We start from the raw sequence: 26,387 nt of genomic DNA, 5'->3' as shown, positions 1-26,387 counted from the left end.
CTAATATAACTTAAGAACACTAAATTGATAGATTTTTATAAATATATTTATTTAGTGTCTTACTAAATTTGCCAGATATCATATATGATGTGAGTTAGTGTTTCATGTTATTAATCATTTGACGAAAACTATTAATTAAGTGACTGAAGAAGGATAAAAATGATTAATTTATAATCTTTAAAAAATCAAATTTAATTGATAAAATTTTTCAAAAACAAATTTAAAAAATGAATATTTTTTAAAAGATATTAGCCACTAGGATAACAACATAAGTGCTAACGAAGAATTAATGTGCATATTAAGAATTAAAAAAATAAAATATTTTTGTCAAAATATTAGATTTTCAACAATGTTGAATGCATAAAAAAACCTACTACTAATTTATTAGATTCAAATAATTTTTTCATAAAGAAAAGTGTAAATTCAAAAAGATTCAACACAAAAAAGTAAAATGAAAAATCATAAAACATTTTCATCATCCTTATTATATTGTAAAACAATACACCACTGTTTTTTTATAATTATATATTCAAAGTTTAGGATTTTGAATTTTGAGGGTCATTTTACTAAAAAAATTATCATAACAAAACTCATAAAAAAAATAATTCCTTTTTTATTAAAAGAAGATTTTTATTTATCTAATAAAAACAATGTCACGTAAACTAACCCATAAATTAAAAAATTAAGTAGGTGTTTAAGATCTTTGAATGATGATCTCAAGTATTGTCTTGTCTAAAAAATTTGAATGAGTTAAACAAGTTGCAAAACAAAATCAAGTGACTGGTGCATATATCATGTAGAATACTATTGTTACATAAGTGAAGAAAATTATAAGAAGGACATGATTTCTTTTTTCATTTACTATTATTTTCTGTAATTAAAGTTTTATGGTTAAAAAAAACTTCAAATAGTAAAATAAACTGTTTTTTTTTTCTTCATCAAAATTCTTAAAATAGATAAAAAAAACCAAAAATAAAAACAAAAAATGAAAATAAATTCCAAGAGAAACCCTAAATTTTGAGCTTTGTCAATATATTTTAACAAAAATGCTTCAAAAATATTAAAAATAATCCAAAACATGTATTTGTATATATTCATATATATTAATAAGATAATCAAACATTCTTTTTATGATAATAAGATAATCCGAAATTTTCATATATATATATATATATATATATATATATACTAATATGATAATCCGAAATTTTCACACATTCTTCTAACGAAACAATCAACTACTAATAAGATAATCAAACATTTCATAACAAAATAGTTAACTCAATTTTTTTTGGGTGATTAACTCAACATTTTTATGAATACTAAATATGTGTTCCTGTACGGTGATCTTTTTTTTTTTAATTTTAATATTTGCTTTTACTCTTTTCATCAAAATAATGTTACGTAAATATAAAAAATTAGTCATTAAATCAATTTTATATATATATATATATATATATATATATATATATATATATAACAATATATATTATTTTATGTATTTTTTAATATAATAAAATAATTAATTACTAAAATAATTAAATTGATCGTAATAAAATAATAAATTCTTTTTACCGCACTGTAATCAAACTCTTATACGCATACCAGCAAATGAAATGCGCTCTTTAATTATTGCAGACAACTTTCATTTAATATCTCTATAAAAATAAGAAATAATAAATTGCGACACTCTTGTCAAATGGTACAATCTTTTTATATTTATTATACTGCATTTGTTTGATGAGACATAGACATTAATACATAGATATTAATACATAGATATAGTGGTACACGTTTATCGTTTGTTTGCTGAAATACGGATTTTTAAAAGACACTGTGACATATAAATATACATAAAATACATATATCTGGTATTTTTCAAAAAAGATGAAACACGAAGACACATTGATGAAATACAAATATTTATTCTTTTATCCTTAGTAATTTACTCTTGTCCTTATTTTATTGGTGATGATATAAGGTAAACTTGATATTTAATTTATACTGTGTGTCTTGTTCAGTATCACCAAACACAATAAAAAATTTGTGTATCTTTGTGTATATGTCTCTTTGTGTATTTGTGTCTGTGTCCATGTATTTAAAAGATAATAAACAAATGCAGCTTTAATAGTGTTTGTTTTGAGGTACTAAGACAGAAATTGAGAGATTGAGACTCAATATCATATTTGTTGGTTCAGTATTTCAGTATTTCAGTACTTTCAAAAAGTAGGGACATAGAGGACTAAAATTTTTAGAGATGAAAACTGAAACTTTAATAACATTTTATACCTAAAATATCCTCATTTCAATTAATTAATTTCAATTTTATTCTTTGTACAAATTAATTAAAGTTTTATTCTTATTTCAATTTCTGTCTCCCACTTTACACTAAACAAAATACTAAGATTTATTTCAATCTTTGTCTTTTAGTCTTAGTCTTTTCATCTCTATTTCTTTACTAAACGCTACTTTAAAGGTCACGAATTTGAGTGTCTCTATTTTTAGTTAAAAAAAAATTGTGACACCCTTATTGTATGTTTTAGTTAATGTTTGCAACATATATATTCCAGCTTCAATATTTCAGCAGCCACATGATGAGTATCCTTGAAGATTGTTCGTTGATGGCATCATGGCATGCGTGAATAATGCTTAATTACACCGAGAAAAAGAAGAAAAATATATGTTACACATCAAATTGCTGATTAATTATGTTGTTATCTATAAAATTAATCCATTAAAAAACCACTATATATATTACTATGGATCTTTTATTATGTGTCAAACTTGAACAGTGCACAACAACTTTGGTCATCAATCATATATATATATATAGATCCACCTATATTGGAACTCATCATCAAGTGTTTGTTGTTGTAATTTAATTTGATGGACGAGGAATATTATTGAAGTGGCTTCCTACCAAATTGTTAGTATTTTATGGCTCACATATCTTTGGAACATTGTTGAGTCCAGATTCTCTTAAAGACCGATCATATATGCTCTTCTATGAGATCAATGACTAGTTCTTCTCTTACCTAAGTTTCACGTATTTTATTGAAAGTTTGATAATAATAATTAGCTTCAGAAATATTAGGGTTAACATACACTTTTTATTAATATTAGTCAATAATTAATTAATATTTTATTTTTATATTATTAAAATTAAAAATTTAGTAGTTAATATTTAAAGTGTTGATTAAATATTGACTAAACATAATAAATTTTGTTAATTATATAGTAGACTATATACCCATTTTGGTCCTCAAAGAATTTCAGACTCGACACTTTAGTCCCCAAGTAAAATTAATTACTCGATTAGTCCGTAACAATTAATTTCGTCAGTCACTTAGGTCCTTTACTCCGTTAATTTTAACAGAGGACAAAATAGTCCCTGACAACTCTAATAGGGGACAAAATAGTCCCTGATCTCCTCTATTCGGAAACGACATTGTTCTCTCCTAATTTCCATCATATCTCGCATAACACTAGCAGTATAACACTGTAGCTTCAAAATATACAATGCACACTCTATAAATTTAATGTTCACAAGAAAAAAAATTCTCGACTTGTTCTCAACCAATTCATACTCAAGAAACTAATGCCTATGTCTCTCAACTAGTTATCGTCTTCGATGGATCCCATGAATCTAGACAACAAGTCTGATTTGTTAAGACCCGTCGTCGTCGTTGCCATCTCCCTCCTCCTTTGCCCTATCATCTTCATGACCACATTGTCCACCACTCTGATCGCTTCCTTCAGCTTCTTCTCTGAACCAATGTTCAGTAATCACTTCAGTTTCCATATGAGCGGCAACGGCGACATTGCTCGTTGTACTGATAGCTTAAATGCGAGGTCGAAGCTGTCTGCCAACTTGGACTCTGAAAAAGAAGGAATGAAGCACTCGGTGTCTATTTCAAATGAGAATTTGCATATGATTTCGAAGGAGAATCTTCTCATGATATCCTAATGTCCAATAATCTATATTGCTTGCCGGAGAGTGGAGAAAGGTGTGCCCTTGAAGTAGTTGTGGAATTTGGTCTTGAGGATGTCATGGACGTGTCGGGGTTGGAGGTGATGTTATCGAAGACGTGGAAGTGGATGCTTTTGGTGGGTGAAGTGCAGAGGAGGTGGATGTATCAGTCACAAAGATTTAGGAAGTGTGTGGTCCATGACATGTTGAGATAGGTGCGACACGTGCGACAATTACACCATGGCTTAATCTTGGAGCTAAAGAGGAGGAAGGAAAAGATGGAAAAGAAGATTGTGAAGGTGAAGAAGGAGAGTATGAATGTTAGGATTATGCGAGATATGATAAAAATTGGGAAAGAATAGTGTCGTTTTTAAATAAAGGGGTCAGGGATCATTTTGTCTCTTGTTAGAGTTGTCAAGGACTATTTTATCCTCCGTTAGAGTTAACGGAATAAAGGATCTAAGTGACTGACGGAATTAATTGTTAGGGACCAATCGAGTAATTAATTTTAGTTGGGGACTAAAGTATCCAGTTTAAAATTCTTTGAGGACCAAAATGGGTATATACTTTATATAGTATTACTCAAATGTTTAATTACTTTTAATTTCTTATATGATGATATCAGAATAAAGTGAAACATTATTATTGGACCATCTCATATTACTTTTTAAGTTTTTAAATGCGAGATATATGTATTAAATTTTACATTATTTAAAATTGATAATTTGATGATCTTTATAAGTTTGAGACAATTCTCATACTTTAAGTTAAATTTTAAAATTGTGACCTTTATAAATATGAAATAACATTTACCTTTTAGACTAATTTTTGGAATTTAGTTATGCCCATTTATTTTTTTTTATATAAATGTTACTAACATTAAATATTTTATAGATATAACTAAATTAGATTTGTCTAATAGTTAGCTTTTTAGTCAATTTAAATAAGTATTGGAAATTTAAATTTGACTTTGTGTATGCAGCAATAATCTATTAATCAATGATAAATTTAGCCCTTAAATAGTGCTCAAATTTATGACAAATTAATCTTTAATTTATTGAGTTAGGAGATACCGTAATATATATATATATATATATATATATATATATATATATATATATATATATATATATATATATTTAGATACAAACCTTTAATTATGTGTTGCTGCTATATTAGAAGGAAAAAAAATATTTATAAAATTAGTAATACTAAACAGACAATATCAAAAGATATCTTATATAATATAAATATTTATAATTTTATATACATAATATCTATAATTATATATTTATTATATTTAAAATTTTACAATTATTTTAATAAATATTAAATAAAATAATTTTAAATTGTTTAGACTAATTTTTTATTATCTCTCAAATATTATTATTACAAAATCTCAAATACAGAAACTTGTTTAAATGATACCAATTTCGCTTACCAATCTAATCAATTCCGCATTGCTAAATTATATTTCACTCCTACTAGTTGAATGATCATCCATATATATATATATATATATATATATATATATATTTCATTACACTATCAATGTTTCAACAAAAAAAATTTAATATCCCATTTACCACTTGAATAAAGTCATCCATAACCAAAAGTGCTTGTGACTCATGATGATGAGTTGGGATATTCATGTTTTTAACTCCATGCAAATTCAGCAGCTAATATGTTCGGTGGTTTGCATAACAATGTAATCTAGCCTTTTGTCTTTTATAAGATGGAGAAAGCAATTGATTTTTCATGACACTTGATTATGAGGTTGTCTTTATATAAATTATAATCTGGTCAATTGTACATATTCGTATTCTACAACCTTAATGATGATCAAAGATACTAATTAACTAAAATTGGTATACACTAATTATTGAAGCCTTATATAAGAAAACAAAATCTAGTGATCGATCAACACACGTATCCACTCAATTTGAATTTTGAAATTGAATTATGTTTCTGCTCAAATAGAATCATATCATAGCATTAATGAAACCCTAACAACAAGATTTGAATTAAACTTATTGTATAATGGTGATGAAGAAATAAACAATGACCTCATATATCTTATCTAATGCTATTATGAAACCACTCTATTGAAAAGGTTAAATTGATTAAAAAAATACATAAATTATTATGCTTCTAAAAATGTTCTTAGAAAAACTTTTTTTGAATTTTTTTTCTTTTCTTTTGTCTTACGTTAAATTTTTTTTTTTTTTGAGTTTAACAAAAATCAAACTTTAGAGTTTTCAATAGTATAAATTTTAATATTATATTATAAAATTATTTTTTTAATTTTAATATGATAAAAAAAAAGCTCATGAATAGTTATATCTATTGTAACAAATGTTATAGTTAAAAAAACTGTTTTATTATTATTATTATTATTATTATTATTATTATTATTATTATTATTATTATTATTATTATTATTATTATTTCGTACTAGATCCAGGTTTTCATTAATTTTGTCCTTTTGGGCTACATCATTATTTGAACTAACTAATATTTCTAAGTCAAATTTATGTGGAGGAGGAACTTGGGAAAAGACAAACTTAAGAAAAATCAGACAAGATTATGTAGATAAATAAAGGATCCAATTTTATAGGTTCGTGATGAATTATAAATCATAATATATATATATATATATATATATATATATATATATATATATATATATTATGTAATCCAACTTGTGTGTTTCGTAGACTAAATCTATGGCCGTAAACTAATAACGCGTGTGGATAATAATATTAATTATAGGCAATAATAAATAATTATATCAAATATAATATTTAAAAATTATAGACAAATTATTCCCTATAGCTAATAGATTTAAATTAGTTACAGTTGTCATCAAATTACCGTAATTATAAACTAGTTGTCCGAGTTAACTTTAGCATTGTCATGTAGTTATACATAGAGTTTTATATTATTGCAATATTATTATTATTATTATTATTATTATTATTATTATTATTATTATTATTATTATTATTGACTTAAAGTTCAGAAATATATTGTTCATTATGGAAAAAATTAAATTAAAGCTACCATAATAAAAGATGCTATAAAAGTATTAGGTTGACTAATTAAGTGTACAACTCATTTTTGCTATAAAATTAAAGTAATTAGTATTATATAGTTGTCCAGCTCTGATTTTTTTTTTCAAATTTTGAACACTAAAGACAAAACCAAATCAAAGCTAAATTATGATGCTAGCAAATCAAATCTTCAGAATCTATTTGTAAATCCATTATATTGAATTTGTTTGGATTTGTTCTCTAGAATATATAATTAAAATCTTACATTGTTTGTGGAAGGTGAGAGTTGTTAATTCGTTATCCATTTTCTAAAGGAAATGATCAGTGAGATTTTCTTACATATATATAAAAGGTTTAAGTATTTTGATGGTTTTTATAATTTTATAAAATTTTTAATTAGGTCTTTATACTTTTTTTTAATTGAGTCTTTGCACTAAATTTTTTTTAATTAAGTCCTTTTTAGTAGTAATTGGTTTAATTTTATAGGGACCTAATTAAAAAAAAAAAGAATTAGTATAAGGACTTAAATAAAAGAAAAAAAAGTGTAAGAACTCAATTGAAAAAAGAAAATTTTGGTGCAAAAACTTAATTAAAAAAAATATAGGAATCTAATTAAAAATTTCACAAAATTATAGAGACCAACAGAATAATAATAATTAAACCTATATAAAAATACATCTTTAAATAATTAAGTTGGTGACTGTATATATAGTAAGAATGAAAGACTAGATATAATATATAGTAGTAAATAACATTATGTATATATAGCTGTGCTAATCCATCATTCATTATGTTGCTTGTGAAATTCTAGAATGCTGAGCAAAAATATTGTTAATCCTTGGCTATTTTGTATTTGTAACATAAACAAACAAGAGTTTATTTATTATTGAATTCTGTTAAAACAAATATTAAGAGTTAACACTTTTTATTAATGTTAATTTTTTTATTAAAAGGAATAAATGGTTCACGTTATTATATTAGACTACAATCAAAAGGAAAAAATGGAAAGTTTTAACTATGTTCATATACCTGCTATTAAAAAAAATACTTTTTGAAAGACATAATTAGAATTTGACTTAAAAAAATATTATATATATACATATATATATATATATATATATATATATATATATATATATATATATATATATATATATATATATATATATATATATATATATAAAGTTAACCATACTACATATATATATTAAAAACCAATCACTCATATGAATTACGAATATGAAATATAGAATATACATTGAAAATTATTACATGTCACATATATACCAACCTTTCCATTAGAAATTTAGATTTTGTGGAATCGGAAATTATATTTATGTAAATATGAAAATTAATTATTGTTGAAGACTCAAACCCTAGCAAAGTCTTGAACAATTATTTGCCATTTTGGATCCGTGGTCGAGTACTGCAAAAGTACAATCACTACATGGGAGGATGGGATTATGGGAACAAGCACGGTGGAGGTGTTTTCCAATAGGCTGGGGACATTTCAGTAATTTAATGTGATCATTGAAAATTGTTATTATTGATGCCGTTTGATATTAGGATTTAGGAGCATCAAAAGTGTAGTGTTATTTTTTTCGAAGAATAAAAATGATGAAGAGATAAATATTCACTTTTATAAATAGTACGAGACATTTTTAAGAGAATATGTTATTTTATTTTTATTAATTTTTTAAAATAAATTATGCACATCATTCTTCATTTTCTTCGTACAAAACATCTCTATCGTAGAAACAACTCGACAGGCCAATGACTATTTAGAACGAAATTCCATTTAAGGATTTGTCGTTGGCCAATGAATTATTGTATGTACAAAACGATATTCGAATCTCCGACACTTACTTAAGTAGACTAGTGAACTAGCCACTAAACCAACCCAACTTGATTAGAATTGTTTTTTTTTTCCCACGATATCCCCCAACCCGACAAGCCAATGACTAAGAATTCAAACTTCCGACACTTGTTTAAATAGACCAGTGAGTTAACCATTAAACTAATCCAACTTAGTTAAAAATGTTCATTTTTTTATTCAGATCAAAAGTGTAATTTTTTTTTTTTGGTCAAGTGGATTGGACAACCCCCAATCCTAGGCATTACACCCATGTGACATACTCACATAACACACTCACACACACTACATGGGGACACTACTAATAGTAGAAGCATATCTTGAAACTAGCAAGCCCAATGGATAATTAATTAGTACATAGTCCAATTCAGTCTAAGATCACAGATATAGTCCAGTCCAATACATCTCCAAATGAAAAAGTTCCCATATTTCAAATTTTGGTTCCTCATAAGAAATAAAACAATGAGTACCAAAAATCAAAAAACTTGTAGAGACGCACTACAAAATTTTCCAAGAGAGCAGTGGCATCACCCTAGATCCCCCCCAAAAAAAAGAAGAAAAAAAGAAAAGAAAAGATAAAGGAGCAGTGGCAACAACGTCTATATGAAAATAATCAAAATATTTCATCTATCTGCCTTGGTAGCACTCACCTTTTTATTTATTAGTTATTGGCTATTACCTTGCTTTCAGTACCCGAAGTGCCAAGAAGTGGCATTTAGTAATATCAATTTAACCCAAACTGTGTACAGATATAACATAACAGCTCATCTAGGTATCTATAACATTGATAAAGCAATGTAGTTAATATAGCTAATGTCAAACAATCAATAAAAGACTTGAAGCTAGTTTTCTCCTTCTATAGCTTGCATACAAACACATATGATGCTTCATTAGTTTATGACAAAAATGCAATAATAACCTGAGTTCAGAAACCTGCCTGGACAACAAATAACAATACAAAAATTTACTCTCAAACCTTGAGAGAGCTTCCAAATTTGATTTTATGCATGCTGGTAATGGTGCAACTTGTACAATAACACCTTTCCTGCAGAGTTTCCTACAGCCATGAAACCACCACCTGGACTAAAATCATGACAACGGGGGTAACTCAGGCTTGCATTCGGCGGCGGCCAGTTGGAAAACACAGTATATGACGGGATATGTATCAATTTCAAACTGCTCTTTTTCATGCCTGAACAGATTGCTAATATTTGAGAGTCGTGATTGAATTTCATAAAATCTACTTTAGTGGTCAAATTCTCAATGGTCTTGATAGGCTTCCTCTTGCCCCCGAGGAATTCTTCTCTATTGTAAATATTCACAATTCCGCTGTCTGAACCAGCTGCGAAAAGTTTTCCACCTGGAGAAGTACTAAGAGCTGTGCTGTTTATGCAGCCTTCATCTACGCCTTTATGCATGCAAGTCATTGTTCTCAGATCCCAGTGGTAAACCTGGCCATCACCGCCACCGCTCAACAACTGCTGTCCATCTTCTGCAAAAGCTAAGGATCGGACTGTTCCATTCATCTTTAAGGTACTAACCAATTGCTTTGTTTTTGTCGAAACTAATAAAATGTAACCCTCATTACCCACAAAAGCTACTAATTTAGAATCAGGCGATACCTCAAAATTTTCCAAACTTTTCTCTTCCCTACCAACTAAAGGACCTACTTTATCAACCTTAGCCTTAACCAAATCAAAACTATAGAAAAACTTTCGTCTTCCCGATAAGATAACCTGAGACCCATCTGGCAAGAAAGAAGCTTTCCGAATGGGGCAATCTTCAAGGAAGATGCTTTGAATCTTGGTGTTACGTTTGCCATCAATTTGAAAAAATCTAAGCTTTCTGTCCAATCCTGTAGCAAGAAGGAGCTGAGCATTTCTATGGAACTGAACAGAATTTATTGGGCCATTAGATGGATCCTGTATATTAGCATCAACTAGCTTTGAGTATTCAACATGTCCGGGCAGTAGTTTCGAGCTACTCTTCACAACCAGGTCTTCATTTGTTCTCAGAATATCATCCATATCCTTGTTACCTTGGTTCAATGCAGCTTCATTTTCTTCATCTGACTCATCATCAGAAGATCTATCTATTTTGGACCTCGAATCAATCTGTGCCCAATCAGTTCCTGGGTTCAGCTTTACATGCTGAGCCCTCAATCTTGACACATACTCTGACCCAGAAATCAAATCCTCATCCTCTTCCTTCCTCAACTTCCTTAACCTGTTAACATTTGCTATGTTAATAGTGGCCTTTTCTTCTTCATCATCCACCCACACAGGTTTTCTCTGCACGGCAGCCCTGTCATCATCACTTTCCTCTGAAATGTCAGCATCTTCCTTATAAACAGAAAGCACATTATTTGCAGAACGGTCAGTAAAAAACAAATCCGAGCTCTTTTTATCCCCAATTTCTACTTCATTATCCTCCTTTCCAAATTCAACAGGGGAATACAGAGAGCCAAACAAAAAGCTTTCCAGCTTTTTCATTTCTCTCACTTGTTGCATTTCTGACTGTTCTCGCTTCCTCTTCTTTGCCTTCAGAGCTTCATCATCAGAATCTTTCCCATCCTCAACCTCTTCATGATTGGGAGGTTCTTTGATGTCCTCCTCCCTTTGGGTCTTCTTAGCTTTAGTGCGAGCATTTTGAGATATCAGACTCATATCTCACAAGCAACTCTGCAACATAAATGAGGTAAAACTGTTGATGCAATCAATTTCATAGATGTTACAAAGAGATATATAACACAAGAAACATCCGATTTCATGCAAGGATCATGAAGGTTCCAAGATGGCAAAAAATAATGAGCAACAAACCACAACTCTAAATGACAGAATTGAAATCAAACAACTTAATACACATACATCATCAAATAACAATGTCAGCGCTTATAGGATTATGAAATCATAAGATTAGTGTGAAAATTAAGAAACATACAACATACAATAAAATTAGCTTTTCGGACATGAGAAGGGAGGGGGACTATGGTAAGTGCACTGCCTAAAGTGCTAATAATGCGAGTTCCCTAACAACCTCAATCAATTGTGCTTCGGAATTCAATAACACCAACTGCCAAGTTTGTTTCATGTCATTCGAATTCTAAAAGCATGGAATAGAGCGTTTTGGCTCTGATGTACAGTGCACAAACAAATGCATATAAATCTAAAATGACAAATTAAGCATAACAATCTCTAATTTGCTCTTTACTAACTTCATCTGTTGAATAATTACTACAACAAAATGATATAAACTCAAACCTTAAAGAAATAAAATTTAATTTACATCAAATTCAAAAAAGATACTACCATACTATTTCACAAAATCATAACATTGAAATCAACAAACACAAATACACAATAGCTAACAAAGTATTGGTCAAATGAAATTTAACGACAAAAGGAATTCAAATACAACAATTAAAGAAGTTTAAAAGTTCAATAGTTAACACAACTGAAAATAAAAATAAATTTATATTAAAAGATAGCCAAGTTATACATTCTAATAACAAAGAGAACAATTCATACCATGATACATGTGCCTGAATCAATGAATCAACTCAAAGTTTAAGAGCATATAATTTATGCTAACTAAAAAGGTGAATCTTGAATCATATCAGTTATCAGAACCTTCTAAGCAACAATAAGAGCAAGACTGCAATTAGATCCATCAATCCAGCAACCATCTAATCAACCCATTGATACATAAATACATACATACTTAATCCATCATCTAGAACCATCTGATTAAAATAAATTTTAAGAGTAAACACTCAACATGATAAAGAATAAAGACATCTACAAAATTTTCTGATTTGATTAATAAAGACATCTATTCAATTCAGAATTACCTCATCAATAATGAATAATAGCAGCAGTGAACCCTAAGTAACAAGAAAGCCACGAATTTGAATCAAATGGAAAGCAACAAGAAATGGTGTTGGAAAGTCCAAGTAAAAGCAGAGGCACAACAAAATCAGACAGCAGAATAGAAATAGAAGTGAAACATACTCAAGGAAGGAAGAAGAAAAAACCGAAATAGTGCTTAGCAAGAGCAACAATGAATCAACAAACAAGAATACCAACAATAAAGTAAACAATACCAACAAACAGCAACAATGAATCAATGATTATTGAACAAAAATTAGTGAAATTACATAGTAACTCATCAGTATTATTAACAGAATTTCAAAACAAGCAAAATAAGTGCAGAAAACCAAAAATCAATTCAGAATCACAGAATCAGAGAATCAGAGAATCATAGAATTTGAACTAAGCAAAACAAGCAAATTTGAACCCAGCAACTCAGAAGCACAGAATCAAAGTTATTAACAAGAAACTAACAAAACCCTAAACAAATCCAGCAACTCAGATTATAATTAACAAAATCAAACCCTAACTCAGAACCCAAAAACGCTGCCAGTTCGTGGCGTCTCACTGGCGTGGTGCTCTGCCCTGTTGAGTCAGTGGGTGGTGGCGTGTTGCTGGCCTGCTGGGTCAGAGGGTGGCGTGCTGGCCTGAAGAGGAAGGCTTCGGCGTTGGGATTCGAAGGAAGGCTTCACGGTGGTGAGACTTGGGAGGAACGTGGGTGTCGCAGCCTCGCAGGTGTGGAGACTCAAGGACGTGGGTCGCGCAGAAGGAGATATTTGGAGAAGAGAGAGCTACTGAGCTGGTCGCACACTCGCGCAGCACTCGTTTCATTCGGTGGGGGGGGGGGTGTTCCGGGGGGATGGGGTTAGTAAATTTTAGGGTTTTTTGCCAAACCGGTTGGGTTAGGATTTTTATGGTCAAAACCGAAAACCGAACCGTAAAAAAAAAACAACAAAACAAATTTTTTTCGGTTTTTATTTGTTCGATTTTCGATTATTTCGGTTCGATCTGTCGATTTAGTTCGGTTCGAATCGGTTTTAAACATCCCACTTCCTACTTAATAACCCGAACAAGAACAAGAACAACATTATCCACGAGATTCACCCTAACAGCAACAATGGTGATATCCTTTTTTTTCCTGACACTGATTCATTTTATTTTTTCAGAGAGACTGTTGGATTGTTCAATGCATCCCTCAAAAAGTGTCAAAAAATTAGATGGAACGAGAATTAGGACACAAAAGCAGAACAAGATAATCACTAGAGACGAGTACAGAATCCAATAACAGACCAAAAATAAAACGAATAATAGAATATTGGAACTCACTATTGGCAGCTAGAGAGAGAGAGAGAGAGAGAGAGAGAGAGAGAGCACCTAATTTGATGCTTGGTCTAGGGGAATTCAGCCACCGTGGTTTCCGCCGGCGCGAAAAGTGAAGGCAGAAACGGCAATGAGAGGAGATTATTGAAGCGATGGATTTCGTGAACGAAGGATAAGGGTGGCGCGTGTGAGATTGTGAAGAATGAATGAAACCCTAGATTGAGTGAAATAAAACCCTAGTGAATGAAAGGGTTGCGGGTAAGGGTGGCAAAGCGGTCCGGTCCGCCCCAATTCGTCCCGCCCCGCCCCGCCTAGGTCTGTCCCATAAACGGGACGGATCAACCTGTCCCACCAACTAAAATGGGTTCAAAATGTTAGCCCGTCCCGTTTTATGACGGATTGGCGGGTCGGCGAACTAGTCCGTTTGACTATTTTAAAAAAAAATTAAAATTCAATAAAATTAACCAAAAATAATAATAAAAAAATCAATTACAAATAAAAAATAGTCAAATTATAATATAATTTTTTTATTATTTTTTTATTTTTAACTTCAATAAAATTATTTAAAATAATATTTGTCAATAGAATCATCTTTATTTTAAAAAATAAGTCGCATAATTTGAGCATATATACGAAATTGTAAAATAAAATAAATAAAGTTAATAACTAAAAGAATAATAAAAACAAAAAATGAAAAAAAGTGTTTAAAAATTCTATAATTATTAATTTTATAATAGTAATCACTCTTTTATTTAATAAAAAATGAAAAATAAAAATTTTCGACCCGACGGACCGGCCCGACCCACCCAGCCACAATCCGCCAATTTGGCAGTGCGGGTTTGACGATTTTTTTTAATTTTGCGGGTTCCAAATCCTAGCCCGACCTGCCTTTTTAGCGGGTTTAGCGGATCGGCCCGACGAGTTCGACCCGTTTTGCCACCCCTAATTGCGAGTTTCCAGTTTCCTCTTTCAAGAAAGTCCTTAAAATCTTAATATATATATCTTTACAGCAATAGTTAATCACAATATGGATTAAAGTTCAACATTTTAATTATAAATTTTGATAAAATAAATCAAAATAGTCATTTTGACCTTAAAGATTATAATTTTAATAAAACAAATTTCAAAACATACAAACAATAAAATGATCTTAAAAAATAGGATAATTTACATAGATAATTAAATAAAAAGTTACATACATATCCTAAATTGAATTTGGTTACATTCATGTCTAGTTAGACTTAGGGTGAGCACAGGTCGGTTTGGTTTGGATTCATGGTAAAATTATAACCGAATCGATCAAAATTTAATTAGTTTGGTTTGGTTTGGATTTGTGTTTTTTTGTACATGTATTCGAACCAAACCAAATCGATTAAGAACGGATTGGTTCGGTTTGGGTAATTGGGCACCCGATGACTTTGAAATTCATAAAAAAACTAAATTTTTATCTTAAAAATTTAACAAGTACAATAAACATGTAACATCAATAGAAATAATCCAAACATGTTAAATATCAAATACATTAAAAACTAAACTCATTAAAATCTAAACATATTAATAGTAAATAATCTTTGTCTAATCGAAAAGTCATATATATATTATTTATATTTTTTATTTAATTAATATATGATTGGGTTCGCGGGTTGGTTCGGGTTCCGCACCCCTATAACTAATATCCGAACCAATCACTAACAAAGACCATCGATTTGGTTCGAGTTAGACCCGATTACCCGTTGATTCCAGAACCAATTTAATTGGTTCGGTTCGGATTTGGACGGGTAATCGGGTACCCGCTACCCGTGCTCACCCCTAGTTCCCTCTTTATATAAATCAAATCAAATAAATTCAATTATATTTTGATTCGATTTATTACGTATATGTAGGGATGACAAAACTTCCCAAGATGCGATGATCCTTGTGGGGACTGTTCCGAATGAAGATTCGACTGTAAAACATTTTTTCCGCGAAGATGGAGACAGAAGCAAAATTCTCCCAAAGCAAATGCGGGGACCCAAGTGAGATTTCCGCCCCATTCCCACTAATCTCCGAAATCATAAATTTACTTAACTATTCTTAATAGTTTATTTCTTTATATATATATATATATCCGAAATTCCTAATTTTTATTTGTATAACCCTTCTTCAATTCATAAATCTCTAGCGTCGTCTAGCATTGTCCATACTGCATCTAATCTTCTCTGCAGCCACCCCTTCACCACTCTTCCGTCTCACCGCATTGTCACCCTTCACCGTTTTATCACTCTCACCGCGAGGATAGAGACGGGAGCAAAATTCTCCCAAAGTAAGTGCGGGGACCCAAGTGGGATTTCCGCCCCGTTCCCACTAATCTCCGAAATCATAAATTTACTTAACTATTCTTAATAGTTTATTTCTCTCTCTCTCTCTATATATATATATATATATATATATATATATATATATATATATATATATATACTCAAAATTCCTAATCTTTATTTGCATAACCGTTCTTTAATTCATAAATCTCTAGCGTCGTCTAGCGTTGTCCATACTTCATCTAATCTTCTCTGCAGCCACCCCCTCACCACTCTTCCGTCTCACCGCATTGTCACCTTTCACCGTTTTATCACCCTCATCGCGTCGTTCTCTATATTCGTGGCGTTCCTTTTCACAACTCTGTCATCGTGTCCATTATCCTTTCTACCCATCCACTGCTTTGCGCTCTGACTCACAATGACATCCTCTACTGCATCATTTTGAAAGAAGTCATCATTTTGTCATTTTAAACTTTTTGTATAAAATTTTACTGTTTTGTATATGATGAATACTTTCAACTTTATTCCTATGAAAATTAATAATTAGTCAGAATTATCAAAGAGATGGAAAATGGGGTCCTGTGAAAAATGGAACCTGTGGAGAATGGAAACGGAGGCGGGGATGGGGAGCAAGGAGGCATCCCCTACCCCCCGCCCTGTCCTGTTGACATCCCCGGATTTGGCATCTAATTGAATTGGAGAAATAAAATAGGAGAATCTATGTCATGAATTATCAAAAACAAATACAAGTCAGTCCATGGGAGTCTGGGTTTTTCTCGCTTTTGGCATAGCGGGCCTCAGCGGGAGGCCCACACGACGGGCTATTAGCTCAGTGGTAGAGCGCGCCCCTGATAATTGCGTCGTTGTGCGAATATTGATTAATACGTAATCGATCGAACACTACTTGAAAACGGCTATTCTGCTCAGAACTGAGAAGTTCTAAATGTTCCTGGAAATTCTTGCTCATTTTTCAATTGATTTGGCAATAATGAATGAAGGGATTACAAGTAATCCATGTCGATCTCTAAAGTGCGTATTGATATATCAATTCAATAAATATATCTATCCCTATGTATATGCTGTATTAGTAGTAAATCGAATCAGTTTAATTCGATTTACTGCTAATACAAATTATTGACATTTCATTGACTTTAAAAAAATATTAATAAGAAAAGATTTTTTATTTAAATTCAAATAAAATATCAAAAAAATCAAAATGAATAAAAATAAAAATTTAAATTTTGTGTTTTATTTTAAATTCTAGAAAATCTACATTTTACAAATTTATAAATTTAAAATAGAATAATAAATGAGTTCTAAAATTTCATTTACGACTTCTTATGTTAAAAAAGTTATTATAAAATATAGCCCTCCATATAGGAGTTAAAACTTAAATTTTTTCAGAATTAAAAATAATAAATAATTATATAATATAAAAAACTAATTATATTTATATAATATATAATTTAAAAATAATTAAAATATTATATCAATTAAATTATTATTTTATAAATATTTATACTATGTTATATAAATTATCAATTAAATTAGTTTAATAATCTTCTATGGTATTGTCACATATTGTATTGTAAAATGATAATTTAACCAATTTAATATTTTAATTATTTATTAAATTATATATTGTATAATATAATTGATCATTTTATATTATATAATTATCTGTTATTTCTGATTCTAAAAAAAATTTAAATATAAATTTTTATGCCATTTTATAGGACTATACTTTATAATAAATTTTTTAACATCAAAAGTTCTGGTAATAATTCTTTAGATGTTAATAAATTAAAGAATAATTTTGAATGAATTTTTAAAAATAGTTTATTATTCCGTTTTAAATTTAAAAGTTTATAAAAATTTAAATTTTCTAAAATTTGAACTGAAACACAAATTTTCAATTCCTATTCTTATTCGTTTTAATTTGTTTGATATTTTATTTGAATCCAAATAGAAGCTATTCTCTTATTAAGATTTATGTTTTATAAAGTTAATAAAATGCCAATAATTTGTATTAGTAGTAAATCGAATTAAGCTAATTCGATTTACTATGTATGTGATATATAGTAATAAATCGAATAAAGTTGATTTGATTTATATATTACACGTTTCTCCAATATTGATTCGATTTATATCTAAATAGCTTGATTCGATTTACATAAAATGTTTAAGACAGGTGTGTAACAAAAATTAATTTAAAATATTTGCGTAAGTTTAAACTCCAAACTATTTATTTACGTGAATTACCCTAAAAATATGTTTTTTTTTGGCAAAAATAAACCAAAGATTCACCAAAAATATTAATAATTAATTTATATAATTTACATTATTTTTTGTGAAATTACTAATTAACTTTTATCGTTTTTCATTTTTACCATCTCTCCTCTATGTTTACTATCTCTTTCTTCTTCTATGTTTCATCACCTCCGTACTCTCTCTCTCTTTATTTGGTTTTCCTAAATAAGGATTATTATATTATATTATATTATATTTATTAAAAAATGTGTGTGATGAGTGATGAGTGATGAGTGATGAGTCATAAGCCATATGCGAAAGGATAATAAGCAATAGTATAATGCAGCACTTCCATGTTTCAGTGGTTGCACTTGCTTGCAGATTCAGACCAACCCACCCCTAACAGTTTTTTAACGTCTTTAACAATTCAATTAATTATTATTTTTATTATTTTTTCTTTTTTTTTATTTCTTTTTCCTTTAATTCTATTATCAAATCTACTCTCTTATTCGCCATGCCCGTTGTTATTACGCATGATCCTATTTTGTTGAATTCCGCTTTTGTCCCCACTCCCATTTCACAGCATCGCCCTGCAATTTTTCCACCATCGCAACGTTCTCCTCCTCGCATTCTTCGCTTCTCTCCTCGCTCAGGTTCTTCTTTTTCTTCTTCTTCTTGTTCTCTCTCTGTTCGTTTTCTACCGAAGCTTTTCTCGACGCGTTATGCTAAGCTCTGAGCTAGTTTGATTGGTTAGTTCTCTGATTTCGGATTCGTTTTTTTTTTTTAGTTTTACGATTATTCAGTGACTTGATATTTTTGCTTACTGATTTCGCGAGGAAATTTTCGTTTATATCCAGTTACTCAGGAATTGGTGATTTTCGCTAGTGAATTTTTTTCACAATGTTGATCCGGCTTGTTTGGAATGACATGAACGTAGTAAAATCTTCGTTTCGTTTATCGTTCTATTGTAATTATTGACGAGCATTCAGATTAAATCCTATACTATAATATATGAAGTTTAATTTCTATACGTACGTGTGAAACTCGTCTACTGTGATACTATATACAAAATAATAGGAATTTGTATTATTTTTTTATTTTTATTAACAGAATAATAGGAATTAAACTCTTAAATGTATATATTTGAAATCCTGAAGTGATTCTGTTCAGAAACAACTATGTTGCATGAGGTTTTCGTTAAATATCACATTGGCTTTGTAGTTGATGATCAAGATAAGCTTTGGAATAGAATGAGTGATTCTCATTTAGGTAGGTTATGGGCACAGTTAGGCCCATTCAATTTGTTGTTGTTATCTATGTTTTGTTGGAAGCTTATGCTTAGAACCTTCTCCTATCGCTATATATCCTCGTCTTTGCCTTTAAGGAATCAATGAGATCTTCGTTGTTGTTGCATCTGTTGGTTCTATACATCTATGGTATAGTATAGGTGCAAATAATTTTTAGAGTTGCTTTACATGTACTCATATTTCCTCGTATAACTAACTCACTTTCAACATTCCTATCATTTTTAGCAAAATTGTGTATGGTTGTGGAGCTTTTACTGTCTTTTACCATTGACTTTTAAAACTTTCTTCTTGGCTTTTCTTTCACGTCACTGTAGATATGGATGCTGCTGCAAGTCAAGGTCTTTATCCATTGCACCGTTGTAAAACTCTTCACCTGGTTTGTGGCTGGTTTATACTTGAAGCAATGTTTTAGTAGTAGGAAAATTCATATTTGTCTTGTGTAATGGGGCAAGAACTTGTTTTTCCTATGTGACATCAAATCCCAAAGTTTAGTCACCTGTGAATTTGTGATTTACTATATTGACTATTGTTATCTACTTATTTTGGTCTGACTGAAATTGCACGATTAAATTTTAAACTGAACTGTGAGTAAATGCATGAAAATAGCGATGTGAACTGCATTTCGTGAACTTTATGCTTAAGGGTAAAATGGATCATTAGATTAGTACAGGCCAGGGGTTCATAGCCTGCCGATTGGAGTATATTGTGTTTTGGTTCTTGATAAAATCATTTCCTTATTTTCAATATTATTATTTTGGAGATCTCAGTTCTTATCTAATCTTGGATACAGGTTAGACATGCGCAAGGCTTTCACAATGTAGAAGGAGACAAGAATCCTGATGCATACTTGTCTTATGATCTTTTTGATGCAAACCTAACCCCTCTTGGCTGGAGCCAGGTAATTGTGTTTTTAGAGTTATCTATCAGAGTGGACTTTGACTAGAGATAAGAGACTAGTCTTTGTTTTCTACCGTGGTATTGAAGTAAAGTGACACTGACTATGTAAATTAGCATAGATCTCTCTCTGGCTAGTGGCTAGTTCTTTACCCAGTTTAACTGGTTGTTCTTTAAATATCATGGCAGAATATTTTTGGTTATGTGACAGGTTGACAATCTGCGAAAGCATGTTAAGACAAGCGATGTTTCTAAAGGAATCGAACTAGTCATTGTTTCCCCCTTGTTAAGGTATATCTTCCATTTAATTTAGAATTCACTTCAGGCTTGAACTAATCTCATTGTGTCAAGATCTGTTACCTCATCCCATTAAAATTTTATGTTATGCGTGACCGAGGTCTTAAATATTTACTGAACAATACAAGATAATTTGACTGCTGCCAATATTAGTTGAGCAAAGATGTGATTTGATATGAGTATATGGAAAGTCCACTACTAAACAGCAACTGGATCTTTTTTCAAATCTACAATTTTAGCTACTGTAAAAAAAATGTTGCAACTGTCAAGTTTTTGTTAAAATTTGAAAATGTTCTATAAATAAGTTTGAAAATGGGAGAATCATTAGAAAACCATCAAATGGTATTTTGTGAACAGGTAATTCCTACCTATATATTGATACTAAGTAATGTTCTTTAATTTGGATTATGTCCTTTTAGCATGCAGTATATATTGTAGACAAGTATTTTCTTAGAGTTGTTCTGATTGTTCCACAGGAAAAATGCTTTGCATATTAGTAAACAAACCAAAGTCTTTTTCTCTTTCTTTCCTTAGTGAGGGTATATCTCAAGTACAAAGTGATATTTGCAGGACCATGCAAACAGCAGTTGGGGTTTTTGGTGGTGAAGCATACACTGATGGGATTACTGCGCCTCCTCTGATGAATGATAATGTTGGAGATAGTGGTCGTCCTGCAATTTCTAGTTTGAATTGCCCACCATTTATAGCAGTAGAGCAGTGCCGAGAGCATTTGGTATGTAATGAGAGGACATTTATTACACATTGAACCTGCAATATACTTTTACCTCCCCTTCTTTAATTTCATGTAGTTTTTGTGTAACGCTTCTGTGCTTCATTCTTGTAACTCAGGGAGTTCATCCTTGCGATAAGAGAAGAAGCATCACTGAGTATCGGAATATGTTTCCAGCTATTGATTTTTCACTGGTAGGTGATTTATTTTGTTTGTCTGATGTTATGGACTAGCGTGTACTAAATTTTGTTAGGAGACACTTCTTGCAATAAGTTGGTTGAAATTTGATTAGTTGACTGAAATTCATGTTTGGTAATTTAGATAGAAAGTGATGAGGACATTTTGTGGAAACCTGACATTAGAGAGACGAATGAAGAAGTTGTTGCCAGGGGACTGAAGTTTTTTGAATGGTGAGTGCTATTATGTAATCAATGTTCCATGTCAACATATATGACCAAAAGAAGAATCTCTATATACAAAATTAGGGAACGCAAAACTATATTAGAAGCTTCATATTACTATGTTTGTGGATTAAGCTGAACGTTTTATAATTGGTTGGATCACCATATGTTCACCATTTTGCACTTACTGTAATAATTGCCAATACTCTCAGATGATGCACGTTGTTGCCCGATTTTAGTTTTATATTCTGGTGATCTTTTGCAAATTGCATGCCATGTGAAGCTCATGTTTTGCACTATTATTTTCCGTATAATTATGTTTTAGTGGTGGGTGAACCTCAATTCGATAGACTTGGAAGTTATAGGTTCAAATTCCAATAGACTCTTTTGATTATAGGGATAAGACTGTATATATCTCTATTCTCTACCCTCCTTAGATCTCATTTGGTGGAAGCTTCACGCACAGGCCCTCCTATTTGGTAATAATGTTTTGGTGGGTTCAGATTTTGAGGAGCTGATATAGTTATGTAAAAGATTTAGAGCATAATTTACCTTTCGTTTATATTCAGATATCATTTGTATAAAATATAGACAGTTAGAATTCAGATTGTGTCTTTAGAATGCTTGGCTGTATCTAGTGGTCTAGCACTTGTTCCCTTAAGCAAAATATTGAGTTTGAGTATATAGATGGAACATGGAAGAGAAAAATTAGCACTGGGAAGGTTTACTTCCATAGTAGGTCGACCTGGTTTGATCCTGATTATAGTGAGCACTGTATACTAGTAGTTTAGACCAAAAAAAGTAGATCTTTAGCTATAGGTAGACTAGAACTAAATATATGACATTTTTGCCCTGTATTTGGTGTAGGTTGTGGAAGCGTAAAGAGAAAGAGATAGCTGTTGTTTCTCACAGCGGTTTTCTGTTTCATGCCCTAAGTTCTTTTGGAAATGATTGCCATCCAACTATAAAGAGTGAAATCTGCACACAGTAAGTATTATCTGGGAGGATGGCAAGTCTTTTTATGAACAACACATTCAGGCTTTCAAATATATGATGGAGAGAATAAATAATAATAAGACACCCCCCCCTCCCCTGTCTTTTCTTTTTTTTTTTTAATGAACACTGGAAAAACATTGTGACTTGTTTAAGAAAAGAAAACCTGGCTTTTTTTTTATGTAATTCCGGTCAAATATTTTCATTTTTACGTGAACTTACATCCACATATGTCACTTTCTTCAGCATTTATTAGTTTAGTTGAATTTCAAATATATATGGACTTTTATAATCTTAACCTTGCTTTGTAAAAAGTAATGTTAAATGGGAAATATGAAAATGTTTAGCATATCCATCCCTGAATTTACCACTCCTACTTTTAAAATGTATCAATTTATTTGTCAGCCTTTCATGGTTTAGAATCATCATATAGTGATATAGCAAATCACTAATATTCAGTCCTTCTCTCTCTACAGCTATGCAAATTGCGAACTACGTTCTGTTGTTATCATTGATAGAGGGTGAGCATTTTGTTTTTCTTGGAAGACATATTGCATTCAAGATTAACAGAAAGTCAGAAACTGATGAGTCTTATCTTTGCAGCATGATTGGCTCAGATAACCCAACTACCAACTATCCTGGCAAAATTCCTGCTGGTCTTGACCTTCCTAGTGACATTGCTGATGAGAAACTTTCAGGGAATGGGGAAGCGAATTAACAGTTTCTCTGCATGGTTTCTAGCAATATCTGTTAGATGATGATGATACATTCTTGGGTTATATGATTATTTTTTCCTTGAATGGCTTTTTAGCCATTTATAGGTAAAGATTCATTCTGCATTAATATTTTTACCCCCCAAAACATACCAAACGGAGCTGGGTGCAAAATTTTAGGATAAAAAGATTGTCTAAGCAACAATTTCTCCATTTTGTCACAAATTTCTGTATACAAAACGTCTATCGTTTTCTTTTGCATTGACTCCTCATTGCTTGACCTCTGGTATTGCGTCATACAAAGAAATTTCTAAATAGAAAGTCTAATAATGGCTGGAACCAAAAAAGAAAAGAAGAAATTTGAATATGAATAACATGAATTCAAGACTAAAAAATTACATAAATTACCGAAAAACTTGCAAGTATATATTCACTTTCAGTTGCCCTTCTAGTTTAACCTCTAAAAGGACATTTCTATTTACTTTTATTTCTTTCAAATCTGTTGAAGGATTTCATCATTTATATTTTCCCCCTTGAGATGTAGAAACCAAGCTTGTTATTGAAATGTGTTTATGTTTATTTCTTAGAATGTTTAAAAAATTATTAGAATTTATTATTTTTAGTTATCAGTTAATTATTAATATTTAAAAGTATGAGATAAAATATGTTATTATTTTATTAAATTAAAAAAATTAAATTAATAACTAAAAATAATAAATTCTAATATTTAACGGAGAGAAAAAGACCATGTGTATTGTGTGGTGGCTGATAATGGATTATTTCACAACTAACTGACTAAGATGTACTGGCACTCTAAGCCTCTAAAGCGGCCAATGACAAGTACGCAGGTTTGACAAAAGAGAGAAAATTGTGGTTAGAATTCGATAATATAACGCTGAAAGTCAGATGAACTTTTGCTTCGTATACGAAACCTTGAAATCCCACACATTGGTGCTATATGATTGGACGAGATTCGCTAATTTACTATACTTAAGGTCCTCGCATATTGCTACTTGTTATAAAGAATGATGGAGACAAAAATAATACTTAAGTAGTTAAAAAAGTTATTAAAATTGTTTAAAAATAATATATTATCTATTTATATTTTGCCTTGGACAAATAAAAGTTATGTCCAATACTCCAATAGAATAAAAGGCTTATAAAAAAAAGATAGTTTTTATGATAAATTTAACTCTTTTTAAAGTGATCAGACAATAGTATAAAGAGACTAAGTTTTATTTATTCAAGGCAGATAATTATTTTTAAAAATTTCTTTTATTATCTCTATTTTCTCTAAAGGATAGATTCTAATAAATTTTTAAGATATAAGAAACAGTTATCCATTAGAAAGATAAAAAAGATAGAATTATTCTAATAAAAGTGATTATCAATTTTACTATAAATATATTAGCATCCTAGGTATAATTTACGTTCTAATCTATTAAAAATTTGTCTAAAATTCTTGCTAATTTAAGTATCAGAGTCCGTTATAGGTATCACCTCCCATCCCCTCACGAGGAATTCGGACAAACGACACCTCGGCATCAAAGAGGTCAGAGCTACCATACTAATTACTAAAGAATCTAAAACTCACGTCTAGACCCAAATCAACATTTTAGGTAACTTTCGAAACAGTGCTAATAAGTAATAAGTAATAATAGGGAAAAATTATTATGAGAGATAGAGAAATAAATCTTAACAGGAATTTTATAAATAATTATTACCTCTTTTGATCAGTCTCTACAAAAATATGACTAACAACATAAACCAATATTATAAATATTTTACCTCTAGTTTAAAATTTTCAACAAAATTAAGAATAAACATTCACATTAATCTTTTATCGTTTTTAATAAAATTTTCAATATGTTGAATGAAATAATTTTTATAAATTTTATTTTAAGATAATTACGTTAAAAATATTACTATATTAGATAAATAAATTTCTTTCAAAATGAAAGAGAAATAAATGGTTTTTTTTTTTCAACGGGAGCAACGAACGTTTTTATTAGGTTCTTGTTAAACAAAATAAATTGATTTATATAACATAGAGTAAATAAATAAGTATTTTCTGAAAAAAATTTAAAAACTAGTAAAATTTATTGTTTTTTGTCAATAGTTTATTATCAGTTAAATTCATTTAGTCTAACAATTTAACAATATATTTTTAATGTACACTTCTAAATATTATTGATTAACTAGATAAAAAATAATAAATTTTACTAACTTTTTAGTATTTTTTTAATATTTTAGAGACATTTTCTTATCTTTTTATATAGTAAATATATTTTTTTAAAAATATAAAATTAAAATTCTTTAGCTCTTCTATTCAAATTCTTTTACTACATTCTATTCCAAAGTTAAAAATTTATGTTTATTAATTAAAAAACTAATTTTATTCTTAACCAATATCATTAGAA

At 30.0% G+C, this 26,387-nt stretch overlaps 2 protein-coding genes across 15 annotated transcripts; one reads left to right on the top strand and one right to left on the bottom strand.

Moving 5' to 3' along the window:
* Nucleotides 1–9,648: 9,648 nt before the first annotated feature.
* On the bottom strand, nt 9,649–14,315 carry LOC112706281 (U3 small nucleolar RNA-associated protein 18 homolog). Of its 6 annotated transcripts, none has more exons than XM_025757500.3 (2): nt 14,140–14,315; nt 9,649–11,577 (listed from the first exon to the last, which is right to left on the bottom strand). In XM_025757500.3, exon 2 carries the CDS (start codon nt 11,560–11,562, stop codon nt 9,898–9,900), a length of 1,665 nt encoding a protein of 554 aa, XP_025613285.1. In that variant the 5' UTR covers nt 11,563–11,577; nt 14,140–14,315; the 3' UTR covers nt 9,649–9,897. The 6 variants fall into 6 exon arrangements, with proteins under 6 accessions (XP_025613285.1, XP_072056859.1, XP_025613287.1 ...); XM_072200758.1 differs by having other exon boundaries at nt 9,649–11,599; nt 14,140–14,310; XM_025757502.3 differs by lacking the exon at nt 14,140–14,315 and adding an exon at nt 13,290–13,649.
* A 4,587-nt stretch (nt 14,316–18,902) lies between these two features.
* Nucleotides 18,903–24,228, top strand: LOC112706280 (phosphoglycerate mutase-like protein 1). 9 transcript variants are annotated; one of them, XM_072200754.1, is made up of 11 exons: nt 18,903–19,047; nt 19,216–19,285; nt 20,254–20,315; nt 20,730–20,837; nt 21,045–21,124; nt 21,701–21,863; nt 21,980–22,054; nt 22,182–22,270; nt 23,129–23,248; nt 23,731–23,775; nt 23,858–24,228. In XM_072200754.1, exons 3-11 carry the CDS (start codon nt 20,256–20,258, stop codon nt 23,970–23,972), a joined length of 855 nt encoding a protein of 284 aa, XP_072056855.1. In that variant the 5' UTR covers nt 18,903–19,047; nt 19,216–19,285; nt 20,254–20,255; the 3' UTR covers nt 23,973–24,228. The 9 variants fall into 9 exon arrangements, with proteins under 9 accessions (XP_072056855.1, XP_072056856.1, XP_025613283.2 ...); XM_072200755.1 differs by having other exon boundaries at nt 19,216–19,381; XM_025757498.3 differs by having other exon boundaries at nt 18,913–19,047; nt 20,254–20,298.
* The last annotated feature ends 2,159 nt before the right edge of the window (nt 24,229–26,387 follow it).

This window comes from Arachis hypogaea, chromosome 8 (genome assembly GCF_003086295.3).
Source record: "Arachis hypogaea cultivar Tifrunner chromosome 8, arahy.Tifrunner.gnm2.J5K5, whole genome shotgun sequence".
NCBI classification, from domain to species: Eukaryota; Viridiplantae; Streptophyta; class Magnoliopsida; order Fabales; family Fabaceae; genus Arachis; species Arachis hypogaea.
This window is presented reverse-complemented; position numbering and strand designations above follow the sequence as displayed.